A 25365-nucleotide genomic window follows, 5' to 3' on the forward strand; every position below is an offset into this window, starting at 1 on the left:
TGGCTCCTATCACAGTCACATCCCTTTTTCAGAAACTGGATTAAGTAACAGCCTGTCTGCTGAGAAAAAAGTATGTCCCTTTCAGGAGACTATATACACATAATGACAAAAAAATGCAATACCAAAAAATAATTAATGTATAATAATGAAATTTTGGGAATACATTTGTCTACATGACATATTTAAGTGATTAACAACAATGAAGAATACATGTTAATGTAAGCCTTTGGTAATGTGAAATGCTAGTACATTAATAACCGGTGTAAATGCCAGAATGTTGAATGCAGCATGCAAATGTGCATGCATTGTTTTTTACAGGTGCCAGATGATGTCAGTTTGTGGGATGGAGTTCCATGCCTGTTTCACTTGGTCGGTCAATAAAGGGATGGTTAATGCTTTTAGTGGATAATGTTGCAGTCATTATCCAATGATGTCCCACATGTGCCCAATTGGAGACAGTATCTGGTGATCAAGCAGGCCAAGGCAACATGTCAACACTGTGGAGCACGTTGGGTTACATGAGTGATATGTGGGCAAGCATTCACCTGTTGGAAAGCTGTTCATGAATGGCAACACAACAGATCGAATCACCACCCTGACACCTAAATTTGCAGTCAGGGTGCATGGGATAACCACAGGAGTGCTCCTGTCATCATAGGAAATCGCATAACTCCAGGTGCAGGCCAAGTGTGTCTAGCACGCAGACAGGTTTGTTACAGGCTCTCAACTAGCCTCCTACTAACCAACATACAGCCACCACTGGCACCAAGGCACAACTACCTTTCATCGCGAAATGAAACAGCCCTCCACCTTGCCCTCCAACCAGCTCTAGCTTGACAACACTGAAGTTACAAATGCCAGTGGTTGGAGGTCAATGGAATGTGCACTACTGGGTGTCTGGTTTGGAGCTGTCCCTGAAGTTACCAATATGTAACTGTTCATTGTGCACTGTGGTGCAAACTCCTGCTCAAATTGCTGCTGGAGATGCAGTACGATGTACCAGAGCCATCTGCTGAACACAATGGTCTTCCCTCCCAGAAGTGCCACATGGCCACCTGTAGCCCGATCTTCATACGACTGTACATTCTCATGAACACCACTGCTAGCAATAATGTCCAGTGGCTACATTCCTGCCAAGTCTTTCTGAAATATCGCAAGAAACACTAGCTTCGCGTAGCCCTATTACATGACCTCATTCAAACATAGTGAGGTTTGACAATGGCGTCTTTATCGCCTTAAAGGTATTCGTGACTAACATAAACTTACCACATCCAATCTCAAAGGTAACTAATGCTGTAACAAGCACTTATGACTGATGCGTGCCACTGATTTCTTTAGCTATCAATTCACATCCATGATAGTCGCAATGATGGCTGCATGACTAGGGGGCGCATGAGGTTGCAAGGGTGCGGTTATAAGGAGGACAGTGGTGCGCCTTTGTGAGAGGAAGAAACACAGTGAGCAGCAGATGAGATAGCACATGGCATGTGATACGGTGCAGCAGAGTTGGGTTGTGGAAATGTGGAGAGCGCAAGTGAACGAACATCGAGAGCAGGGTGGTTTGCTGTGGTGCTGTATAGTGAGGATGGAATAAGCCATCAAGACTGAAGGTTTGAGAGTGCAAAGCAGGAACTACTACTCCTAGATCCATGGTAACATCCTCATCAACTTATCGTTCCTGGATAATTTATCACATATTTGTCATAAACCTCAACATTGTTACGTGCTGAAAGGCATTGACTGTACAGAATCTGATGCAGGTTTAGCTAGAAATATGGCAGTCTTGGGGTATGATCCTGAGCTGAATCTTAGCGGCCACATGAAATCACTGTGACTAAAATTAACAGGCGGTGTACATCTGAGCTAGTGTTGTATTGTTCTGAGTATATTTTTCAAGTTAAACATTTGGGACCAACATAGGATGATGATGAGGTCCCATACTCCGGGGAGCGCAGAGGACAATGTGGGAAACCCGCACCGCTGTCTAAGTCTTAGCGGAGGTGGTTTGCCATTGCCTTCCTCCAAACCAACATAGGACAGAGAACTATTTTAACAAAGGAAGTTTTGCATATGAGCTATTGGCTGATATGCGAGTGGCTACAGCCCCCTAGCTGAGATATTCTCTGTTGTTATTCATATGGCAATCTTTAACATGTTCTGGCAGTACTGCCATATGCATTTTTTTAGAGTAAAATAGTTACATCTAACCTCCAATCACTCCTTTATGTTCAAATTGTTACCATTGTATACTTTTAAAACCTCCCACCTGTTATGCTGCAGGATTTGACGGCTTCTTCATTGATAAGTCATAACCTTATTTATGATTAAGTATCAAGCAGCTAATGTCCACATCATTTCATGGGAACAGTTGAACTAACGTGTACTGGCGTGTGTCACCATTGCTGAAGCCACTGGTTAATGCAAGTATTGTTTTCACATGCTGTGTCTATCAAGGCCTATGTTTGAGGATGTCCTGTTAGACAATTAGCTCCAATAGTGTTTTGAACTGAAACTCCCAAGCACCTGATATTCCTCAGGAAAATTGTTAATCCGCTAAATTTATTGGCGGCTATAGCCATGAAGTTGTTTAAAAAAAATTTAGGTGATGTGTGTGGCCAAGGACCAGATTTAAAAATGTTTGGTGTATTTTTGAAGTTAAAATGGCCAGTGCCAATTCACACTGGTAAATTCATTGGAGAATATAAAGATAGCTAAGCACAGAGTTAAACCTAAAATGTAATATGTTTGTGTAAGCTATTAAAATGGTTAGCACCATGGGCATTTCAGTATTAAACTGCTCGTTTAGTTTGAAAATTTAAACGGCTAGTGCCAATTCAAACTGATAAATTCATTTGAGAATTTAGAGAATGCTAAGCTCCAAGTTAAACTTACAATTTAATCTGTTTGTGTAAGCTGTTAAAACAGTTAGCACTGTGGGCATTCCATTATTTAACTGCTTGTTTAGTTTGAAAATTTAAATGGCTTGTGCCGATTCAGACTGTGCCTTCAATTTTGGCTAATTGCCATGAAACACTGTGTTTTGTCTATCTGCACAATCTTTTAGATCATTGGTAAATTTATCTTATTTTATGGTGCATGTAGTTTGCAATTTAAGCGGCTACTTCCGGTGCAAGTAGGGAAGTCGAGTTAAGGGTTTTAAGGCAGCTGCACCTTGAACAAATTTTAGTATTTTGATTGTTGTGTAATCATACACAGACAGTTAGAGCCACTGCTGATTTGAATGATTCTATGGCTTATTTAGTTATTCCCACAGAGCAGCTAGTGCCAACTGGAACCGACAATCATAAATGATCCTTTTAGATGAGACTGCTGATGACTGTGGAGAATATTAAATCCTATTGTCTTGCAATAAAACAGTAACTCAAGGCCAGCTGAATTTGGATCACTTGTTAGCTTGTGTTATTTTTTTTTAAAGGTGGCTTGGGCCATTTGAAACTTAAGAACCCTGAATAGTAGTGTCTTTCTGAGTTAAATTGAAAACTGGAATATATAGTTATGTAATGTGGCTAACGCCCCAGTTGTATGTTGTTTTTATTAATAACTGTATGCACTGTTTAAGTACCGAAATATGATTTTATCAATACAGTAAATTTCATTTTTTGTGCCTAGTACCTTCTACTCCAGGACCCTTGTGCCCTAGCTACCCCTGCTCCAAAGAGTATCCCCATTCCTTGCTTCTGTGGTAGGACGAAGAGGTTGGGCAGGAAGGGAGGGGAGATTTCAACAACCACTACAGTATTTATTTAAAGCAAAGCTGATCTGCATCATCTTTCACATGTAGAAACACATCTACCAACTCTTGTTTACGTCACAATATTCCTTCTTTGTGCTACGATTTTTTCCCCATCAGCGTCGAAAAGAAAATGTGTGTGTATAAATTGTTCTGAAGCTTAAATACACTTATAAAAAAGGATTCCAGTTTAATTGGTTCATCCTCATACTATTTCTTCATTAACAACTCTATTTATATTACATTTTGCAGTTAGTGCCTATATATACCACTAAATGAACCTGGAAAATTATATAACTGTCAACAAATAGTTCAGGAGATCTGATGTCAAAAACATTTGAGACGCATGAAAAACTGGCTTTAGATTACAGATGAGTGCAAATTACCTACACTATACTCATTCAATGTTTGATAATGAGAGCACTTACTGGTTTCCAACAAAATTTTAAACATAATTTCAAACCTTTTCTAAATTTTTTCTCATTTGCACACTTAAAGTCAAAAATTTAACATATTAATTCATTTGTAAAGTAATCAGAAGTCTGAAGCTGTTTTATGCATGGGGGTTTGATTCTCTGAAGGAGTGGGGGTTTGATTGTTCATCTATTTTTGGTACCTGTAAAATCAAACAATGGAAAATCCAGGATGGAATAATGACAATATTACGGAAAGGTTAGACTGCACACACACACACACACACACACACACGCACACACACACTTATGCAAGCACAATTCTCACTTCTCACACACACATGGCCACCGTCAGCAGCCAGACACAGGGGCCGTGTGTGTGTGTGTGTGTGTGTGTGTGTGTGTGTGTGTGTGTGTGTGTGTGTGTGTGTGTTTTCTGACTTAGAAGATGCCTTTTGGCAGAAAGCTCACTTGTTTACCAGTCTTTTGTTGTGTCTGTCTGCTACTCAGCATCTCCACTATTTGGTATCTGGAAGTCATTTTTATTTATTTGGAATCCACATAATGTGAGTCGAAGCTGTTGGCTGTGAAGCAGCCATAAGCCCATTCCATTATTCTCCTGGCCGTGTCTGGTATACATACATTTGAACGGAGCTACTGTTGTGTATCCTATGAATTTTGGTAACAATATCAGTGTAGATACTTACACGATTAGTGCAATATTTTTTTTTCTTGTTCTAAGGAAGTGTTTTAAAGTTTATGATTGTATCATAGACATAGTTCTTACAAAGCTGACTGGTGTGGTGTAACATCTTGTTTCACACGTATTATAAGGGTATCCTGAAAAGTAATGCACACATGTTTCTAGAATGTGAACAAAATGACCTAGAGAAACTGCCATGAGGCATGTGGAAGCTGACTTCCCCATCCATTTGCATGAGCTGTTTGAATATGTTGTGTTCATCTGGTGTATTTTGAATGGCAGAAGTATGGAGATGTGTTTTAGTGCTATGTCACTGTGAGTTTAGCAATGTGCTCTTATTGAATTTATAACTGCTGATATAGTTACAACTGCTGAGATTCATAGGTGTTTAAATGTTGTTTATGGTGATGATGATGATGTTGATATGTCTACTGTAAACTGATGGATAATAAAATTTTGTGGTTGCAAGCCTGGAAAAGCCATGATTGTTGATGAAATACACAGGGTCTGATCACTGGCACAGATTATAAACATTGCAAATTCACCTACAATTTGATTCAAGATGACTGGCAAATCATTCAAAAGCATATCACAAACCACACTGGAACATCCAAAGGAATGTGTTGGCTTCATTATTAAACAATAATCTCGCAACATGAAAACGCTTGTCCACACACCTCATGCACAACGGAAGACACTATGTGAAAGACACCTAAAGTTTGAAGCGATTCCTTACCCTCCTTACTCCCCTGATCCCATGGCCTGTGATTTTTATTTCTTTCCTCTACTCAAGAGAGACCGCAGGGGTAATCATTACACCTCAGACATGATGTGAAGGCAGCTATCCAGTCTTGAATTTGAGAAAAGTTAGAAGAATTTTTCAGTGACAGAATGAAAAAAATTGTTACACGTTGGGAGAAATCTGTTAGTCGTAACAGTAACTAGGTTAAAAAGTAAGTATGTAATTTTGAAACCTAATAATTGTACTTTAATGTAGTTTTACCCAATCTTCCTAACTGTTTCTGTTTGTATTCTACAAATGTGTGCATTACTTTTCAGCCTACCCACGTATAACAGCGTGTAGTGTTCCAGTTAATTTCCCCCTTCAACAATAATTAATGTTGTCTATTACTGTCATAAATTTCCACCATTTTAGAGTTTGTTATGTAAGTGAAACATTAATAAAACAAAAGTTCGAGACAAAATTCTGAGTAGCTTCACGCAATTAGTAAATTTTATCTCAGGTTTATCTTATTACAACACCAACTTGAGAGCTGTGGTTTAAGTTTTGCAAATGAACTTTTAATCCTTGTAAAGCAAAGAATCCCAAAATTAAAAGCGAATCACTGATGTTTATTTGAAGTTATTTGCTTGATGTTTGCATCAACCTTGTACCAGATACACTGCATCCCTGCTGTGAGTGCAGTTCTTGAACAAGCAACACGTCAGTCACTGTTTGTAACAAGCTAGAAACATCCCCAATTGTTGTCAAGTGTTGGATACTGCTGCGAATGGTGTGCTGGGCAAACAGCTGAGTGTCATGAACCAAAGACACCAAACGTAACACAACTACTATCCTCCTCTCTAAATACAGCCTCCTCCACAGAAAATACAGAACCTATCACTACTTGTCAGCTCAACTGTTATTGAGATGTAGCGGTACGTTTAGGGGCATTGTACAGAGGAAGCAAGGGCTAAAGAGAGTCAGAGTGATCCATTCATCTCCGTAGGGGGCTGTCTTCCACCGAAACAGAGCCAGAACAACAAACTTCGTACCTTGAGAAGCCTGCTGTGTCACATGTCAGAAGGATCCAAGCACAGAACAGCAGAGGTTGTCAACTGTCAGTAGTTCAAATGTAAGTGAACAATGGTGCCCCTTAAGGAATTAGAAACCAGGACTGAGAAGAATCCCCTTGGTACACTGTGTATGCCTGTAAGCCTTATTCAATCTGTTGAAAAGACTGAGGAAACAGGATGTAATCAACCGCAGATTGCAGTACACATTGATAAAAATGATGCCCGTCATCTGGGCTTCAAGGTCATGCTTGGATAATTCCTGCAACTGGAAAAGAATGTTGAGAAGACCACCCTTGCTCACAATCTGAAGTAGTGTTCCATATCTTGATTGAGTCAAGTGAAAGACTCCAATGTCATACTTCAAAGACTCGGCGACAAGATAGGTTGAGAGTCACTTTAAATTTTTTCAACATTTCTCTGTCTACTATGTATCAATTTCATTGTAAACCTCTCTTGATCACTGAACAAATTGCTTCATACAAATTTGTTTTATGTTGCTCAAAAAGTTTTATGCTGAATTAGCAATTCCGTTCAAAAATATTAAACATGGCTGTAAATATGGAAACTGAATGGCAGCAAAATTTGGAGAGGTTGAAGGAACAAACTAGTTGGCTGATTCTTTCAACCTTTCCAAATTCCTTTTAATCAAACAACCTTATGTGAACAACTAATATGCAAATGGCATAAATTTTTCTTTCGAACTTTCAATGTGAAATTAAGTAGGATCAATGATGATGGTATTCAAGTGATAGTCATATAGTTATGATTATCACCTTGAAAAAATAAAATCACTTAATTACTTTTTGTTTGTTTATTTGTGTGCAATGGTTATAGTGATCACACAAACTGGAATTTCCATGCCATAGTACTGTATCATGATACTAGATGAGAGAGAACAAAATGGCACAGCCTACTGGCTGAAGTGCAGATGGGGTGCACCATTTTGTTTTGGATCCTCTAGTGCAGAGTTATGATACAGTGGTATCGGGACTTAACTGTGTACGGATTACAGGCATGTACCTTTAAAAAATTAATTACATAACTTTATTTTTTTGAGATCATAATTAAAACTTTAGCCCCACTCGTGACTCACTATCAAACAAGCCATTTGATGTCACTGTTTTAAGAGACTTTTGACTTTCAGTTTTTTAATGTTAGTTGTTATCAGTCACATAGATCTTACTTTGTTCACTCACCCTGCAGCACTACAAACACACAATAATTTCATAATTATATTGACTCAAACATCCCATAGCGTCAGTAATCTTGGGACAAATAAGGAAGGTATAGCAATTTAGAGTCTCTGTTGGCTGCATTCTTATGTGTGCCTAGTTAGATATAGTGTTTTCATATGTTGGCATTGTTTGGATACGAAACTCTTTATTTTACATTTGTTATACTGCAAAAGCAAGTAATACTGCTCTCAATCAGAAGGTTGGTTTGAATACTACAGTACTTAACTAGACAGAGTCCTTGCCTTCTTCTGATCCTTTAATTTACTTATCTAGCCAGTTATAGACCAAAACTTAACTTCAGCCTGACGTTAACTTCAGCTTATCATAAAGTTAACTTCAACCTACCCTAAAGCTAATTTGGACATCAAAGCCAAACGGCAAACCTGACATTTCTCTCATTAGTAGAGGTGAAAGAATTGATAAGCTGTTGCTAGAGGTGAAAGAATTGATAAGCTGTTGCTAGAGGTGAAAGAATTGATAAGCTGTTGAGCATTTTTTAATGTAAACATGAAAACTTTCTGGAATAACATTTTTAAGGTACATTGATATCATCTGATTCAACTGCTTCAAAGGCCAAAACAAGTTCAAGTGGTGTTGACACTGCCTTGGCTTCACTCATTCCAAATTTCTCCAGAACTTTTTTTGCATAGGATTTCTGGGAGACCCAAATTTTCCCTTTTTCACAATCTCATGTAATTTCATGCCTAGGCATTGGTTTATTTGTCCTAAATGTTTTTTCTCACATAAGCTCTTCAAAGAACTTTTTAATTGATCCAAAACACTTCTGTCATTTGAGAATAATAGTATATCATCAAAATATAAAGCTATCAGACTGGTTTGGTGCCATCTCTGTGAAAATAGACACATGGATCAGTGTCTGATCTGTTCAACTTCAGATTTCTTAACACTTCAACAATTTTTTGATTTCAATTCCAGGGGTTGCAAGATCGTATGGTGAATGACATAAATTTCTTCACTTAAGTCTGCACAGAGATAAGCAGTAGTGATCTCTACATGGTCAATCTCCAGGTTCTCTCGAGCTTCCACATGCAAGATGGTGCGAAGGTTTCCTTATAATCAAAACCTTGAGCTCGAGCGCATTCTTTCACCACTAGACGTGTCTTAAACATTTCTTGTATACTGCTAGTCCCAGGCTTTTAATACCCGCTTACTCTTGAGTAGTTAGTATCCCATGAGTAGCCCTACTTCTTTAATTTTTTATTACGAACTAGACATGAGAATTCGTTCTTTGTTGTTTTTTCCACTCTTCATTATTTGTCCGTTCCAAGGCTTTTTTGACATCAATGTCTTCACTTGGAAGTCCTCCTTTCAAACAGTAACATTATAAGGCCATGTCTTGGGGTTTGGTTCTCTGACCTACGAGGTGTAATCTCTTGAAATACGTTTTGATTCTCATGACCCTAGTCTTTTGAGCTTCATTTTCTACTGAATAATTGTCAAAGCCATATAAGGGTTCATTATCACTGTCTTCTGATTTAATTTCTCCCTTAGTTGCGAAGTACTGAGTCCCGAAGAACTGCCTCATTGTTCCAATCCTAAGGCATTTGTGGTATTGCGTTCCTCTGTCTTTGAACTTGAAAAATTCTCATCCTCCAGGAATTTTATATCCCTGCTGACAATATCTATCCAGTGTACCTATTGAAGAATTGATAACCTACGGTTGCCTGACAGTAGCCTACAAATGTCAACTTCTGCGACTTCTTATCCCACAGCCCGCAATGGGGTTTTGGAATGTGAACCATTGCACTGGATCCAAAAATTCTCATATGTGATAAACAAGGCTTTCTCCTATGATGAAGTTCATCGGTGTCTTATCTCCAAGTGTGGTGGCTGGCAAATGATTTGACTGGTATTCAGCTGTAGAGACAACTTCAGCCCAATTCTCCTTTGGTAGGTTAGCATCGAACATCACGGAACGATCTTTTTCAACCAATTTTCTATTAGCTCTCTCGAAAACACCATTTTGCTGTCGGACTGTAATATTCTGTAAGCTGGTGGACGACATCTTTTTAGTTCATCAATGACATGCTCCCTTCCATTGTCAGACTGCAACTTCTTCAATATTTCTGCCTGCCTTTCTTTTCCACTGTGACTTTGAAGTTTTTAAACATCTGTGTTACCTTCGATTTTTTCTTCAAGAAATAAACAAACTTCAATCTTGAAAAATCATGAATGAATAAGGGAAAATAATGATTTCCACCGATAGATGGTGTCTCTATTTGCCCAGACAAATCAGAATGTACTAAGTGTTTGCAATACCTTTTGCTAAGTTTGAATGGAAGGCGTAACTGTCTTCCCGTGATGAACTACTCACAAGGATCCTTCACCACAATATCTTCATTTAGTCCTGCTGCAACCTTTGACAATTTCAGCATACTTTCATGATTCATATGTCCTAGCCTGCAATGGCATGAGAATCCACTATCTTTTGTATAATAGCAGTGTTTCACTTCATATGTATTCAAGCAATAGAGGCCACTCTTAGGCACTACTTTGGCAATTACTTCACCTTCTGCATTGTAGATGAATCCACCTTTTTTGTTAAGTCACTTCATGCCCTTTGCTTACAATTTTACTGACAGAGCAAATTTACAGGTTAGTTTGGGATATGAATGACATCAGATACTTCTGCTTCTACAGTTTTATCACCCGGAATAGAAGGTCAAATCAACACTTCCAGAAGTCTCTGCTACTAGGATATCACCTCCCACACTGACCACTGGAGTATTATATGACTTAACATTATGAAGCTTCCTTCCACCATTAGTAATGTGAAACAAGGCACAGGAATCTAAATACCACATATCCTTTCCGTGAGACTGCTTAACATCAGCTGCAAGAATAGCTTTATTTTGTTGTGACTGTTTCCTAAATACGTATGAGCCCTCATTATTATTTGACAAGCTTCCTCCTTTTCCGTCCTTGCCAGAACAATACTTAGCAATATGATTCAGCTTGTTGCACTTTCAGCATTTAATAATATGTTTTGCAGGCCTCTGCTTATTTGTATACACAGCCAATTCTTTATTTCCGTTAACCTCTTCGGTTCTGATGACTTGTAGCAGTTTCACTTTAATAAAATCTCCCTTGACACATCTGCCACTGTTTTCAAGTGTAACATTCGACTGCAGTAGTCGTCCACCGACTTGCTTTTATCTACTTTGGCTGTGATTCATATTCTAAGCAAGCCCACTCTGTGTGCAAGTCCTGAGTCTTCCAAGGCTGTCTAGGCGTCTGTTGCCATATTTGTGTCCCTTATATGGGAATATTTCATCTTGTCCACATAAAGAATAATCTGGGAATGCGCATTTTTGTCTCTGTTCTTCCAACAATCTTGTCAGATCTGAAAGAGTTTTCAACATCCCACAGTTCGTCATGGACCAAATATGTGTTCATGACAAATTTCCATGTCTAATAATTTTCACATACGATCAACTTTCCAACCGGTGGAAGTCCATTTGGGGCTGCACCACTCATTTTCAACTTTGAGTGAAAAAACAAAAAAAGAATATCAGCAGTTTGCACACATGAATGATCAACTGACAAAAAATGAATAAGTGGCACACTTGTAACTTCCGAGCTACCTCTGGATTTCCACGCACAATTCAATCTTAACATATGTAAAGCCTTATTTTCACACCTGTGCCTGGGCCCACGACCTTTTCTTGAGCGTTTTTAATATAAATGGGAAAGCATTCTGAAATAATGTTTTATTAATTAACCAGTACATGCACAACAACAACAACAACAACAACAACAATATACTCCAGAACCCATAATCACCACCAGGTAATTACAACACAAAGGAGTAAAGGCAAGAAAAAGAAAGATTTCTATATCAATTTACATAAGTGACAGAAAAAATTTTGTCTAGAGCTGAGCCAATGACACACATTCCTACATACATCCTACTGCATTCATCAAACAGAAAATGCAATGAGGTATCTGAAACAGAATGACTTCCCCTATGACAACTAGCACGGATTCTGAAAACACAAATAATGTCAAAGCCATCTTGCACTTTTCTCACACAGCATCCTGATGGCTATACATTAAGGCAGGGGCGGGCAAACGTTGCACGCGGCTCATGAGCGCACAGCGCTGCACGTGTGCTGCTCGCGTGCAATTGTCGACTGGGGCAGTGGCGACAGTCGGCAGGTTGCGGCAGTGTAGTACCAGGCTAAGCTGCGGACGTTGATGTGTAGCGACCACTACGTAGTCAACGTTGTATTTCAAGAACCGGAAAATGCAGAGTGAAACAAGGAAACGGAGAAGTGGAGATTTGCTATCTTTTAAAAAGCAATGGGAGAATCATTTTTTCTTTGTGCAAAAACGTGAAAATTCAAAATGTTTAATATGTGGCAGTATTCTCGCTGGTCAGCGGAAGTTTAGTATTGAAGGCTATTATAACAAATTTCACAAGGACAAGTACAATTTATTGTCGGATTCTGAGCGGATGGGGAAATTGACTGAGCTTAAGAAGAGCGATCTGACGATACTAGATGAATCTGTCGTAGTTGCTGTGGTCACGAGAAATCTGCGACTTCCTTTCGTCATGTCTCTCATGTAACTGAGTTAACATTTTATGGAGCACAGTTTTCAATTTTTCAGGACGGCAACAATAATAGCCCAGCGGTACGAGCTTAATATAGCGAGAGCTGTAAAACCATTTCCTGAATTATTAAGTGTCGGTTAAGAGCAAACATCAGTGATGAAAATTTAAGTAACTGCTTGCGTTTGTCTGTATGTAGAAATTTTGTTCCACTCCACCTGTGATAATTAAATAAAACGTATCACAGGTAATAGGTAATCTTTCAAAACACGATATCTTTCAAGCACTACTACTACTAATCTTATTCCTACATTCAATAAAGCAAGCTAGGAAACAAAACGCATTGCAGAGGAAGGAGCGGACAAAAGGTATTGCGGGGAGGGGAGATAAGCGGGTGACCAGCTTGCCCCTGTGTGTACGCAGAACACCTGTTAACTGCACGCATGCAAGTGCACTGCACACGTGCAGGATTCCTGCCCGCCCCTGCATTAAGGCATCAGGTGGCTGTAGTATTTCTTGCTTTTCGAAACATATTTGACTTGGTACCACAGGAACATTTATGAACAGAAATATGGTTATATGAGATATCAAACAAAATTTATGACTGAGGTGTGGATTTTTTTATATGGAGGATGCAGCATTTTGTCTTGGATGTAGAGTCACAGAAAAGTTTAGGTAACTTTCAGCATGCCTCCCGGAAGTGTGTTGGGATCCAGGCTTGTCATGTTGTGTATTAACAAATATGATGCAGTTACTTGTAATGAAACACTGTCTGAGAAAGCTACAGAAATATTCAATCAGATCTTGATTAGATTTCAAAGTGGTGCAAAGATCGGCAACTTGCTTTAAATGCTCAGAAATTTAAGTTCGTGCACTTCACAAAATGAACAAATGTAAATCAATGTCAGTGATCCACAATTAGAATAAGTCAACACACACAAATACCAGTGTAAATAATTGGATGGATAAAAAATCTGCTCACCAAGCGGCAGCAGGAGGAGATACACACAAAAAGGTATTACGGTTTATTTGTGTGTTCTCCTGCCGCCACTTGGTGAGCAGATTTTGTATCTATCCAATACATTCATTTTCAAAAAATTTATTATTTTCATTGACAAATGCCAGTAACAATTTGTAAGGATGTGAAATGGAATGATTACAAAGGCTCAGCTGTAGGTATTTTGTATCAATAGTCTTTTTGTAGACATGGGTCTACAACTGCTATGAGTTTCTTGAGGGAAGTCTTTCCCCGTGCAGGCTGTTTTGTTCTGAAATAATAACTTTATTTCATGATTTAGCAGTTAGGTAACTTCATCTCCTTGGGCATTTTCAAGTATCTTTGTTACTTGCATCATACTAAAAATACCTTAAGCTTATAGCATCTTACATCCCACACATCTGTACGTAAGAAGCAATATCTGATGGTGTCCTTAGTAACAGTTTCCCATAACCAGTTCCAGGTATGACTACCTCATATGTGAACTCCACACGTAAAACTGGCGGACTTTTTAACCCTCTAGTTACATATATGTAACATAAGTTTTATATGGGTTTCAGCCAATGTTAGTACACCAATGCCCACTGTTACACATTTGTACAAGCCATGCAGCACATTCTATGAGGAATAATTGGAACTACTGTAGAGATATTATCTTTGACCATGTCTGTAGCTTCTTAGTTGCTCCAGGGCAGAAGTTGTTTGCTATCATGTCACGTAAGGTATGTGGGATCCTCTATTTGTGTGGATAATATGTTTTTAATCAGTATATATTAAATATTTTCTCTTTAAGTAAGTACTATTGGACCAGTTATTTTTATTCTTTTGGTTCTGCTTATTGAAATACTCTAGGAATGTTGAAATTAACTCATGTTACATATGTGCAACAGTGGACATTTAGGGCTGTGTTTATGGATGTTCATATTGTGACGTTTAGGTATTTTCTTTTACTTCCAGTTAACGACTGATGACATTCTTGAGGTTCTAAATAATCCCGATGAAAGTGATTTTTCTGAACTTGATGATGAGGATGATGATGAAATTCTGACTAATGGTAGCACGTATCATGACAGTGGAGAAAATTCTACTCCAGAGGTGTTGCAAGAGTTGGCTGTTTTTGATTCAGTAAATCCTGAGGATGTTCCACAAGATACAGAGTTGTATTGGATCGATGGTGACTTTACTCCAGAAATTCATCCATATGTGCAGCTTCCAGAAGATGAACCTGAAGAAGTGCTCACCCCTTTGCAGTTCTTCAGATCTCTTGTGACATGTGAAATGCTGGAACTGCGTGTTTGACAAACTAATATTTACAGTATTCAGAAATTGAGTACAACTACTGACATTACCCTAGCTGATTGGAGCAGCTTTTGGGTATTTATTTGAGAATGGGCTTGGCTCAAATCCCTAGCGTGCCTTGTTATTGGGAAAAACACATGGCACATAATCTGGTTTCTGATATAATGGCTCGAAGTTGCTTTCAGAAACTAGTATCTCTGCTGCATTTCCAGGACAATCTTACTGTTACTGAACTAACACAGAAAGAAGATAACGTATGGAAAATTCGACCTTCGCTTACTTTATTCTCACACTTACTTTGTTCTCAAAAGCTTGCCTGATAAAACTGCCCAGGAGACTCAGTGTGTTGACGAAATAATAATCCCTTTCAAAGTATTCGGTGGTCTTCGACAATATATACAAAATACACCAAGAAGATAGGGATTCAAAAAGTGGGCTCCTCAGGATACTTGTATGATTTTGACATTTACCAAGGTGCAGCTCCTTAGGCAACAAAGCATGTATCTGCAAAAAGTCTTGGTTTCAAAGTTGTGATGAAGCTAACTGCAGCACTGGAAGACAGTCCCTTTTTTAGGTTTATGCAGACAATTTCTTCACATCGTATCATGTGAGTTACTACTGAAGAGGGGTATTTATTATACAGGCACAATAAGAGCTGAAAGATTCAAGCAATATACTCTTCCCGACGAAAAGCAGATGAAAGCGCAAGTACACAGTACTATAGCTTCACAAGTTGACACAAGGGACAAGTTCATCATTGTGAAATGGTACGATAACAAATGTGTTACACTTTTATCTTCGCTAACAGGTGTAGAGTGAAAGGACATGGCAAAAAGATAGAATAGGACTACGAAAGAACATATTCCTGTCCCAAGATCATCCACTGTTCAAATGTACAATTGTAACATTGGAGGAGTAGATCTTCATATGTTGACATCGCTATACAAAAGTCCCATAAAATACAGATTATGGTATTTGTATATCTTTTGGCATACAATAACAATAGCTGTTGTCAATAGCTTGCTGAAATATAGAGAAGACTGCAAGGCTCTGTCTGAAAAACATGTTTCTTTCAGGTAGTTTCAAGCTAATGTTGCAAGTGCATTGATATCTGCTTGACAAAGAAAATTCAATAGGGGACGTCAAAGTACTGAAGATGTCCAAAAAATTCAAGAATCCTGTTACTACAATAACACCAGTGCTAGAATGCCAAAAGGACAAAATTGTCCACTTTCATCAGTGGAATAACACACAAGGAAGGTGCAAAATTTGCAAGAAACAGAATACTTTTGTCCAATGCGAAAAATGCAAAGTTCTTCTGTACTTCAACAAAGACAGAAACTGCTTCAGAAGATTCCACTACTAAAAGAAATGTATGTAAGTATGTTTCTTGTTACATTATTGTATGAGATTTTGTAATAAACTAATTCAGAATTCAAAACTGTGATTATACATTTTTCTTACCCATGCCGATATCATTACTTTGAATCCCAATGTTATATATGTGTAACGCATTGTAAAAAAGGACTCAAAAATGAAAAAATGCTAAAAGTTGTACATTTGTCCTCCAACATATTGGTAACTGTAAATAATACTCTGGTAAGAACAACCTACAATTAATATTAACTGTTGTGGATCCTAGAGGATTAAGACAAAACACAAATTACCTCATGAAACATGACTTACAAAATTTCACAAATTAGGATTAAGTGATTAATTTTTGCAGGTGATGTAGCTATAATGAAATACTCTCTGTGAGAAGTTGCATAAATATTCAGTCAGATCTTGATAAGACTTCAAAGTGGCGCAGAGATTGGCAACTTCCTTTAAATGTTCAAAAACGTACAATTTGTGCACTTCACAACATGAAAAATTGTAGTATCCTATGACAGCAATATCAATGGCTCACTACTAGTGAAGATTAGAAATATTACAGTAGCTCAAAGGAATTCAAACAATCTTTCTTCCCACACGCAATATGTGAACGGCACAGGAAGGAACTCTAATAACTGGTACAATGGGATGTACCCACTGCCATTCACTTCATAGTGGTTTTCTGAATATAGATGTAGATATTCTTCAGCCCCCACTGTATCTTTCCCACAGGGATACTGAAGACAAGATTCCACTGATTACAGTACACACAGAGACATTTAAGCTTTCTTCCCCCGCTTCATAGACAATTAAAAATGCCTTTGCTAATTAACCTCTGTCATGCCATTCACAATGGTTTGCAGAGAATTTATGTATGCAGATGAATCACAGAATCAAACATTAGTTGGTTGTGCATAGTGCAGATTGAGAATTAACCGAAGAAAATGTGTGTCTACTTTGTTTTTCGTTAGTCAAGTTCCACACAAAAAATAGTCTGCCAATTTCTTTTTGGTATTGATACAGAAGAATAATCTCTTTATCCACAAATAATTTATTCACAATATTTTATTGTCTATTTCTTCAAATAACTATCTAGGTATAAACATTTGAATATTGTTCATCTGCAGCTAGGAGTAGCATAGAAGATTGGAGAAGACAAGAAAAAAGCAATTCTGTTTGACATTATATGATGGAAGGATGAAAAGGAAGCCCAACAGCAGTTCAGATGCACAAGAGGAAGAAGTATAATATTATGAAATGATGCTTTGCACAGCACAAAAACACACATATTTATCACAACTAGGAGACCAGAAGATGGCAAAACGGATTAGGCTGAGTGGAAAGCAACAGAAATCTGAAGAAAGTGGTAAAATTCACGACTGGGGAATGCTGTTCAGCAGAGTGGAAAATTATAAAGAAATTAGTGAATGAGAGTATAAAGTGTGAGCCATTAAAAACATGATCTGAAGCAAAGAAATATCCCTAGAGACTGATATACTACCATACTACACTTAAGTATTGACATATGCAGTAGAGACATGGCTGATGGAGGGAAGGAAGGAGTTAAATACAAGCAAGTGAAAATAAATTTCTGGGGAGCAGCACACAAGACGCAACTGTGGACAGAATAAGAAACAACTATCATGAAAACATTATACGAAGAACACTTGCAAAGAAAGATAAAAGGTAAGACTGGACTGATATGGGCACATAAAGAAACCCTGGGCACATACAGGATACCGAAGCTTGTGATTGATGTGAACCATGAAGGCAGACAGCCTACACCCAAATGGTTGAAGGGAGTGCAGGAAGCAGTGCATAAGTGAGAGACATTGGACAGAAATGGACTCTGAGATGGTAGGAGGATAGAAGAAATTAACTAGGCATTTGTTACAAAAACATCCTATAAAAGACTAGAAAATTTTAGAGATGATGATACACCATCATACATTCTATAGTGTATACAAATTTCACCAGCATTAAGCCCAGAACAAAATTAAAGTCAGCTTTAATGTAGCTTAGACATCGATTCCCTCGCTTTGTTACTTTTATTGGTTATCTATCAGTTAGCTTCAAATACACTGTAATTACCTGTTCCGCTAGCAATAATGTGCTTTGATGAGGTCTTCAAAATAGCCTGTTGGTTCTGACCAATGACCTCATCAAACTGGTGGGCATGAGTGACACTGAAATCAAATATGCAAAACATATGCACTGGAGGGAAGGTGATATTCTTTTATAGGAACACTACTGAGAAAATTTAGAGAAGCGGCATTTCAACTTGACCGCAGAAACATTCTACTGCGGCCAATATACATTTCATGTAAGAGCAACATAGATGATATAAGAGACGTTATGGCTCATATGGAGGCTTATAGACAATCTTTTTTCCCCTCACTCTATCCACCAGTGGAATAAGAAATGAAATGAGTGGTAGTGGTACATGGACCCCTTGCCATGCACTGTATGGTGGCTTGCAGAGTATGTATGTTAGGTGTAGATGACAAGAATTATAGCTATTCTCATGGCATAACTTTCATTGGTTTCACCAACTCTCAATAAAATTGTTTTCTTTCAACTGAACCTACACCCTTGGCTATGCTACAGATTAGTATGTCCCCACAGCAAAGATTTTGTATTTACATTCATTGGCTTTGCAAATACAGAAGAAAACTATCACAATTCAACCTAACATACGAAGTGTCGCCAAAACGTACACTGAAAAAAAAATTACAGATACAATACAAATACTGTCAATGTTCTATCCTTTTTCCGTCTGGATGTGTATGATGCCACAAACCACAGCAGCATTGCATCACAAGTCAAAGCTGACATTTGGTATCAATAGGTTCAATTGACCCATTACAGAGTAGCCTGCAGTTACGGTTGGGATTAAAATGTTAATTTACCATTAAAACACGTCATCTCAACAAAAAATGCATTATAGCAGACAAGATTTTTAGAGTTTTTGTTGTAGCTTGCTTTAAAAAAATGCAATTAGATAAATGACACCAACTATTACTCGCAGAGACATATGATAAAAGTCCATAACTGCACGATCATGGAATATGAGGTGATGGCACAGCCACTCTGCTAGTTAATACTGTACCATCATCAGAAATAAATCACATTGTACAGTTTCAAAATGTAGGGAAAGTGTTCACAGCACAACATGAAGACTCTCAAAAATGATGCACAACAGACACAGTAATTTCTTTTAGAACTGATGACAATTGTGCATTTTAGCACAAGTTATCTGTGTTGAGACCAACATTACAAAACCATTTATTAGTAACGATGATCCCTCACAATCAAGACTCTAAACACATTTAAAGGTGACTGATGGATGGTAGATCATAATGTTGCCATGGCATATGATACAGCTTTTAAAAATGTACTAAGAAAGAGAAATGTTTCACAGATGTCAAACAATTACAAGTATAGAGTACCCACTTCATTTTACACAGTCTCAATCCCATGTCACATTTCTATTGATAACCACTGAACAGCAGTCATCATTTCCAAATCTGTTTGCAGTCAGAGCATTTCTAGATAGGCGTCCTTTAACTAGTGTACCCGGCAACAGCAATGACATTATTGAGAACGGATCTATTTTTTTAAGACAAAAAAACAATCCAGCATAATGACCCTCACAATTAATGACAGATAAAAAGGCTTGCAACAAATCACCTGGATGCAACTGAAGTCTTCACTGAAATTAGCTTGTATGCCATTAAATATTTTTTTAATTCTGCGAATTTAACACTGCGTACCTTTCTTTTCGACAGCGACAGCAGAAGCAGAAGGTACAGAAACAGGCGCCACAGAGACAACAGGAACTGACTGCGGAATGGAATCAAGTCGCATCTTCTTTGATACTCGCGCACTGGACCGTATCTGCAGACCTGTGGGTGTTCCATCAGACTCCTGGCTAAGTGTAACGGAGCCCAGCTGTTCAGTTTCTTCGGTTGGGTAGTCACCCTCAGAACTCTTCTCGGTGGGAGTGGCAGCGTTTGGCGAAGCACTACAGTCTCTATCATATTTTTCGAGTTGTTCACACACATCCATACCTAGAAATTTAGGGCAATAGCAGCAACACGCAGAATGCAATGAATTCTAAATTAGGAACTTTCAACATAACTACAGAGCCGTGGATGAACGACCTGAAGAATATCTTCGAATCCTACAAATGTTTACAAGATTATAGCTATTTGACAATACAATAGTCAGTTGAAAAATGAAACTACGGCTTTCATATTCTTCGAGTAACACATATTACTAATTCGCGTATTAAAATCAAATTCACAAAAATTCACGAAGCTACTGACTGCCAAAACAAATTCCTTGCAAATGGCGGGTCTGTAATTACACTCGCTTATATATTACCGTTTATCTCCTTTTTCCTGACTTAAAGTAGAAAATCTTACCTTGCTGGCAGTTACGCACATTCGTACAACGATTACTAACACACAACACTCCTCTGTAAACTGCGAAAACAAACTTTTACAAGGGCTACATCATGTCAATATCCCCTTGTTCACCAGTACGGGAAAAATCATAGTCCCTCTCAAAAACAGTGGACAGCTGCCAACGTCATGGTGCAAATGTCCCAAATTTTGAAGCTCACATTACAAGAAAAATCTATTTTCCGTATGCTCAAAAAAGAGCCCACCACTTCTTTACCACCAAGTAAACAATGCAATACTCGAAACCTGTTAGGGTTCCCTTTGACACCGCAGTATAACTGTAGGTTAAACCAAAGTTGACAGCAGTGATATAAATTGCTGTCATTTTCCTCCTCCCATCGCTATCATCTCAACCGAAGAGTCAATAAAAAATGCACGAAAAATATTTTGGAACTATTTCGCAACGACTGAAGAGTGGAATCCGCCCCCAGGAGAGCGCGCGTCTTAAAATAAGTATTTATAATGACTCTGATTGCGAAATCTTCGTCCAGTCCCTTGTTGCGTGCTGATGCTGTCGGCAAATTTTCATCTAAATCCCAAATAAAACTATAGTTTCCTCTTTATTTTTAAGAAATATATAAGAATAAATATATTGATATTCAAACGATGTAAGATGCGTAGACTGAGCGCAAGATAAATTTATCAAAACGTACCGCGAGTACGCTAGAGTCAATGATAAATACAGCTCATGATCCTCGGACTCAATATAATCGAATGTGGGTGGTAATATTTAATAACGCGATCTGGGCAAAGAACAAGACGTTAAAAGATATCAACAATTACATGTAGCATGTAAAACGACAGCGACTGATGTTATTCATGAGTTTATGATAACGATGAAACTGTGAGCGGCAGTATTTGAAACAGCAGTTGCTGTGATGAAAAGCACAGTTGAAAGCCCAGACCAAATGGAGACATGAAGGAGGAAATTTGGGAAAAGCAGAAATAAAGAAAGTATAGTTTTACCAGACATAAAGAATGTTCGAAAATACCAAGTCATTCAATATCAGAATTCAATTTCAGTCAGTCATGCTGATCCTGAACCTGATTCTCAAGGGCACCCACACCTAGGTGCAAGACGCTAGGAGGGGGGGGGGGGGGGGGGGGGGGGGGGAGCGTAGGCGTGAATCCCCCCCCCCCCCTGTAGCTCACAGTTTTCGCCCCCCCCCCACCCCGGAAGCTCACAGATTTCAGGGAAAGGGAAGAAAATATAACGCAGTCACTTTTTCATCAAGAATATGATTTAAAAGTCGGTATTATGCAGGTTTTTAACAATGGCTAGTTGCAAGTCGCCATTCGCTTTCCAAAATAATAAAAATACTCTATACTTTAACCTTTCAAATTATCACATGGGTACCCCTGCTGTTTGCTTAATTTTTTACAGATGCAAAAATTATCCTAAATAATAACGCACCAAGAAAGCTTTCACATTAAATAAATGACACTTTCAAGTGATTCATTTATTTAATTATATATCACATTCCATAGAGCCCATCAAAAAGGAAAACCTTCCAGTGTATGGAACATGATACATTACAATTTTCTGGACTTATCTGTACTTGCTATAGATCTTTTTTGCTGAAAAATGATTATTAATGCTAATTCAGTATCCAGATATAAGGTATACTACTATGTCCTATGTAGTTCCAAACACAATACCCACATCTCTATTACTAAAAACCTTTGAAGACTTTTATTTTCAAATTGTAAACAACATTCCCGCATTATGAAAAAATTAGACAATAGATCACTTTATTTATGAAGTGAGAATTGTAGGCAATCTAATAAAAGCATAATACATTCTTGTACGCTTCAGAGATAAAGTCTAAGAAGCTGCATTGCATTAAATGCTGCATAAGATCCAATGATTTCATCCTTGTGTGTATCCAGGCTTTAGAGTGTAAAGTTTGACATAAGCTTCAAAAAGAGAGGAACAATATAATTTTGCAGACAGTCATTGATTTGCCTATATCTCCGTGAAGGATATTGTACCTGCATTCTCATAAGAAAATCATCTACCATTCATTCATTGGCCCCTTCTTGCTGCTTGTTTTGTCTTTATGCAGGGTGAACTCCAACTCTATCAAAAACATTTCAGAAGTTTTCCATGGATATTTTATGACAATATTGGCGTAAGGGAGCTTTGTAACCACACAGTAATAACATAGTTATGTTTCATTTGATTCTTTACCACAAATACTCTTGTTTCAATGGCAATACCCTTACAACAGTGAAAAAGACTGTAAACGCAATCACCAAAATGTACAACACAAAACACAGAGCGATGTAATGAAATTCACATACTCTTTCATCACTGTGTGTTCAATTTGTTCTGATAGTGTACAGTGCACTATGTAGCAAATGCAGAACTATTCCGTTACAGGTATTATTCAAACTGTTGACCAATGTGATCATGACAGAGTGTAGGGCAATGGACCTTTAACTGTATTACATGCCGTGGCTCTGACTATCCTGTCAACCAAAGTCTCATAAACTTGACTCTTCCAGTGCCTTATAAGAAGCCCATTGATGTCATGTCTGATGACAGAGCAGGCCATGGAATAGGACCACCCTGACCAATCCATTGTTATACAAAATGAACATCAATATGGATCCTAACACAGAGTAAAAAGTGTGTTGGTGTCTCATCATGTTGAAACAAAAACTGAAGAATTCATAGTGAAACATTTTCTAGGAACTGTGAGAGAAAATGTTGAAGAAATGTTCATGCACAACTCTGTTCAGTTTATGGGAAGTACATAATGTCCAATCAAATTATGCAGTCATTGATAATACCATTCCACATTCACAACAACCTTTAATTGAAAAGATCAACATACCAGTACATGTTGGTTTTCACCACAATTTGTACTGTTGAACATGCCCTCACTTGTAAAAATGATCTCTTGTATAGGGAATGTGAAAGCAAATACTTTTTTTTTTCTGCACAATGCTGTAGGAAGCTATTCGCTAACTTCATTCGACATGAAAAGCCTGTTGACTCCAATCAATGCACCTTCTGTGAATGACACAAGTGCAACATTTGTTTGTGTAAGATTCTAAAGATGGTTTTTTAATCTGTGTTCAGAGCTTGTGCACTGTGCTGAATACTGGTGGCTTGATTCTCACAAATCACCTATAACATGTTCTCTTCCATATGAGGTGTTCTAACATACCTCACATAGCCATAATCTTCCATTCCAAAATAGAAGAATCTGGCTTCTCATCAGTTTCTATAATTCTAAATCCAGTCACAAATTTTGCTTCAAGACAAAGTGTCAGCACTACTGAAAAGCAATGGGGCTCATATAATACTAGGTGCAGAAAGCTGCATAAAACCCAAAGGTGACAGCAGTGAGATTTCTGCAGGACATTTAAGAGTGTATAGGCTGCTGTGCAGCGAACAACGTTAATTTAAGTATTAACTGTATTTTTCTTACTTCTCACTTCTTCTTCCATGTGTTTTTGCTTTTAGGAAGCTTTAATTGTCGAGTGCTAGTAATAGTGTTCCATAGATTTCATGTTTGTTTTGAATACAGTCAGAGAGAGTCCCTTTAGTCAGCCATAGTGCCAGTAGTGACAGTGTCATCTAACTGCCGTCTGCTTCATGTCTGCTGTGCAGTGAGCTATGTTAATTTAAGTAGTAACTGTATTTTTCTTACTTGTCACTTCTTCTTCCGTGTGTTTTTGCCTTTAGGAACTTTAATTGTCGAGTGCTAGTAATAGTGTTCCATAGATTTCATGTTTTGAATACAGTCCCTTTCGTCAGCCGCAGTGCCGGTAGTGCTAGTGTTTGTTTTGAATACAGTCCAGAGACAAGTAGCGCTATTTTCATTGTTTTCTACAAGAAGTGTCTAGTAACCACAGTTTAGTCAATTATCAGCTGCCTTTAGTGAATTAGCAGTCTATTTAAAAGTTGATTAACTCTCTACAGTAAATTGATTTCTTAGGATGGATAGGATGTGTAACTGCTGTGTACGGATGCAGCAGCAGCTGGCCACTGTTCGCGACAGCTGAGCGTGTTGATGACTGCGGTCAGCCGTCTTCAGGCTGCTGCCTCGGAGTGTAGCGGCAGTGGGGAGTCTGGTGTGACGCATTGTACATCCCAGGTGTTACATGCTTCACCCACTGTCCCTGCTGTCGAGACATCTTTGCAGGTACCGGGCGCAGTTGGACCACCCTCTCCCCAAGGGAAGTGGCGGGTTCAGCAGCGCACGAAGCGAAGGGTCAATGTGGAGGCTGGCCATGTGGCATCGCCCGCTCTGCCTGTGAGTGGACATGTGGCCACTCCTTCAGCGAGGTCTGAGCAGGCACACAGGGAGAGGGGTTTATTAGTGATTGGGAGCTCCAATGTTAGGCGGGTGATGGCGCCCCTTAGGGAAATAGCGGAAAGGTCGGGGATGAAGGCCAGTGTTCACTCTGTCTGCTTGCCGGGGGGTCTCATCCGAGATGTGGAGGAGGCCCTGCGAGCGGCAATAGTGAGCAATGGGAGCACCTGACTGCAAATTGTTGCTCATGTCAGCACCAATGACTCCTGCAGTCTGGGTTGAGAGGTCATCCTCAGTTCATACAGGCGGTTGACAAAGTTGGTGAAGGTGGAAAGCCTCGCTCGCAGGGTGGAATCTGAGCTAACCATTTGCAGCATCGTTCCTAGAACCGAATGCGGTCCTCTGGTTTGGAGCCGAGTGGAAGGCTTAAACCAGAGGCTCAGACAATTCTGCGGAGATCTGGGGTGCAAATTTCTCGACCTCCGCTAT

General features: G+C 38.6%; 1 protein-coding gene across 7 annotated transcripts in view; it reads right to left on the minus strand.

The window, feature by feature from the left end:
- LOC126095087 (protein cramped) overlaps positions 1–21296 on the minus strand; it is a 235935-nt gene extending 214639 nt beyond the window's left edge. For 6 of the 7 annotated variants that reach the window (XM_049909776.1, XM_049909772.1, XM_049909777.1 and 3 more), the window contains exons 1-2: positions 20570–20887; positions 19916–20212 (exon numbers count right to left, since the gene is read on the minus strand). In XM_049909776.1, the coding sequence (XP_049765733.1) occupies positions 19916–20210 (295 nt within the window). In that variant the 5' untranslated portion in view covers positions 20211–20212; positions 20570–20887. Of the gene's footprint in view, positions 1–19915; positions 20213–20569; positions 20888–21261 lie in introns of those variants that run through there. The other variant, XM_049909774.1, reaches the window with a different exon arrangement.
- Between the last annotated feature and the right edge of the window lie 4069 nt (positions 21297–25365).

The sequence above is a fragment of the Schistocerca cancellata genome, chromosome 8 (assembly GCF_023864275.1).
Source record: "Schistocerca cancellata isolate TAMUIC-IGC-003103 chromosome 8, iqSchCanc2.1, whole genome shotgun sequence".
NCBI lineage: Eukaryota > Metazoa > Arthropoda > Insecta > Orthoptera > Acrididae > Schistocerca > Schistocerca cancellata.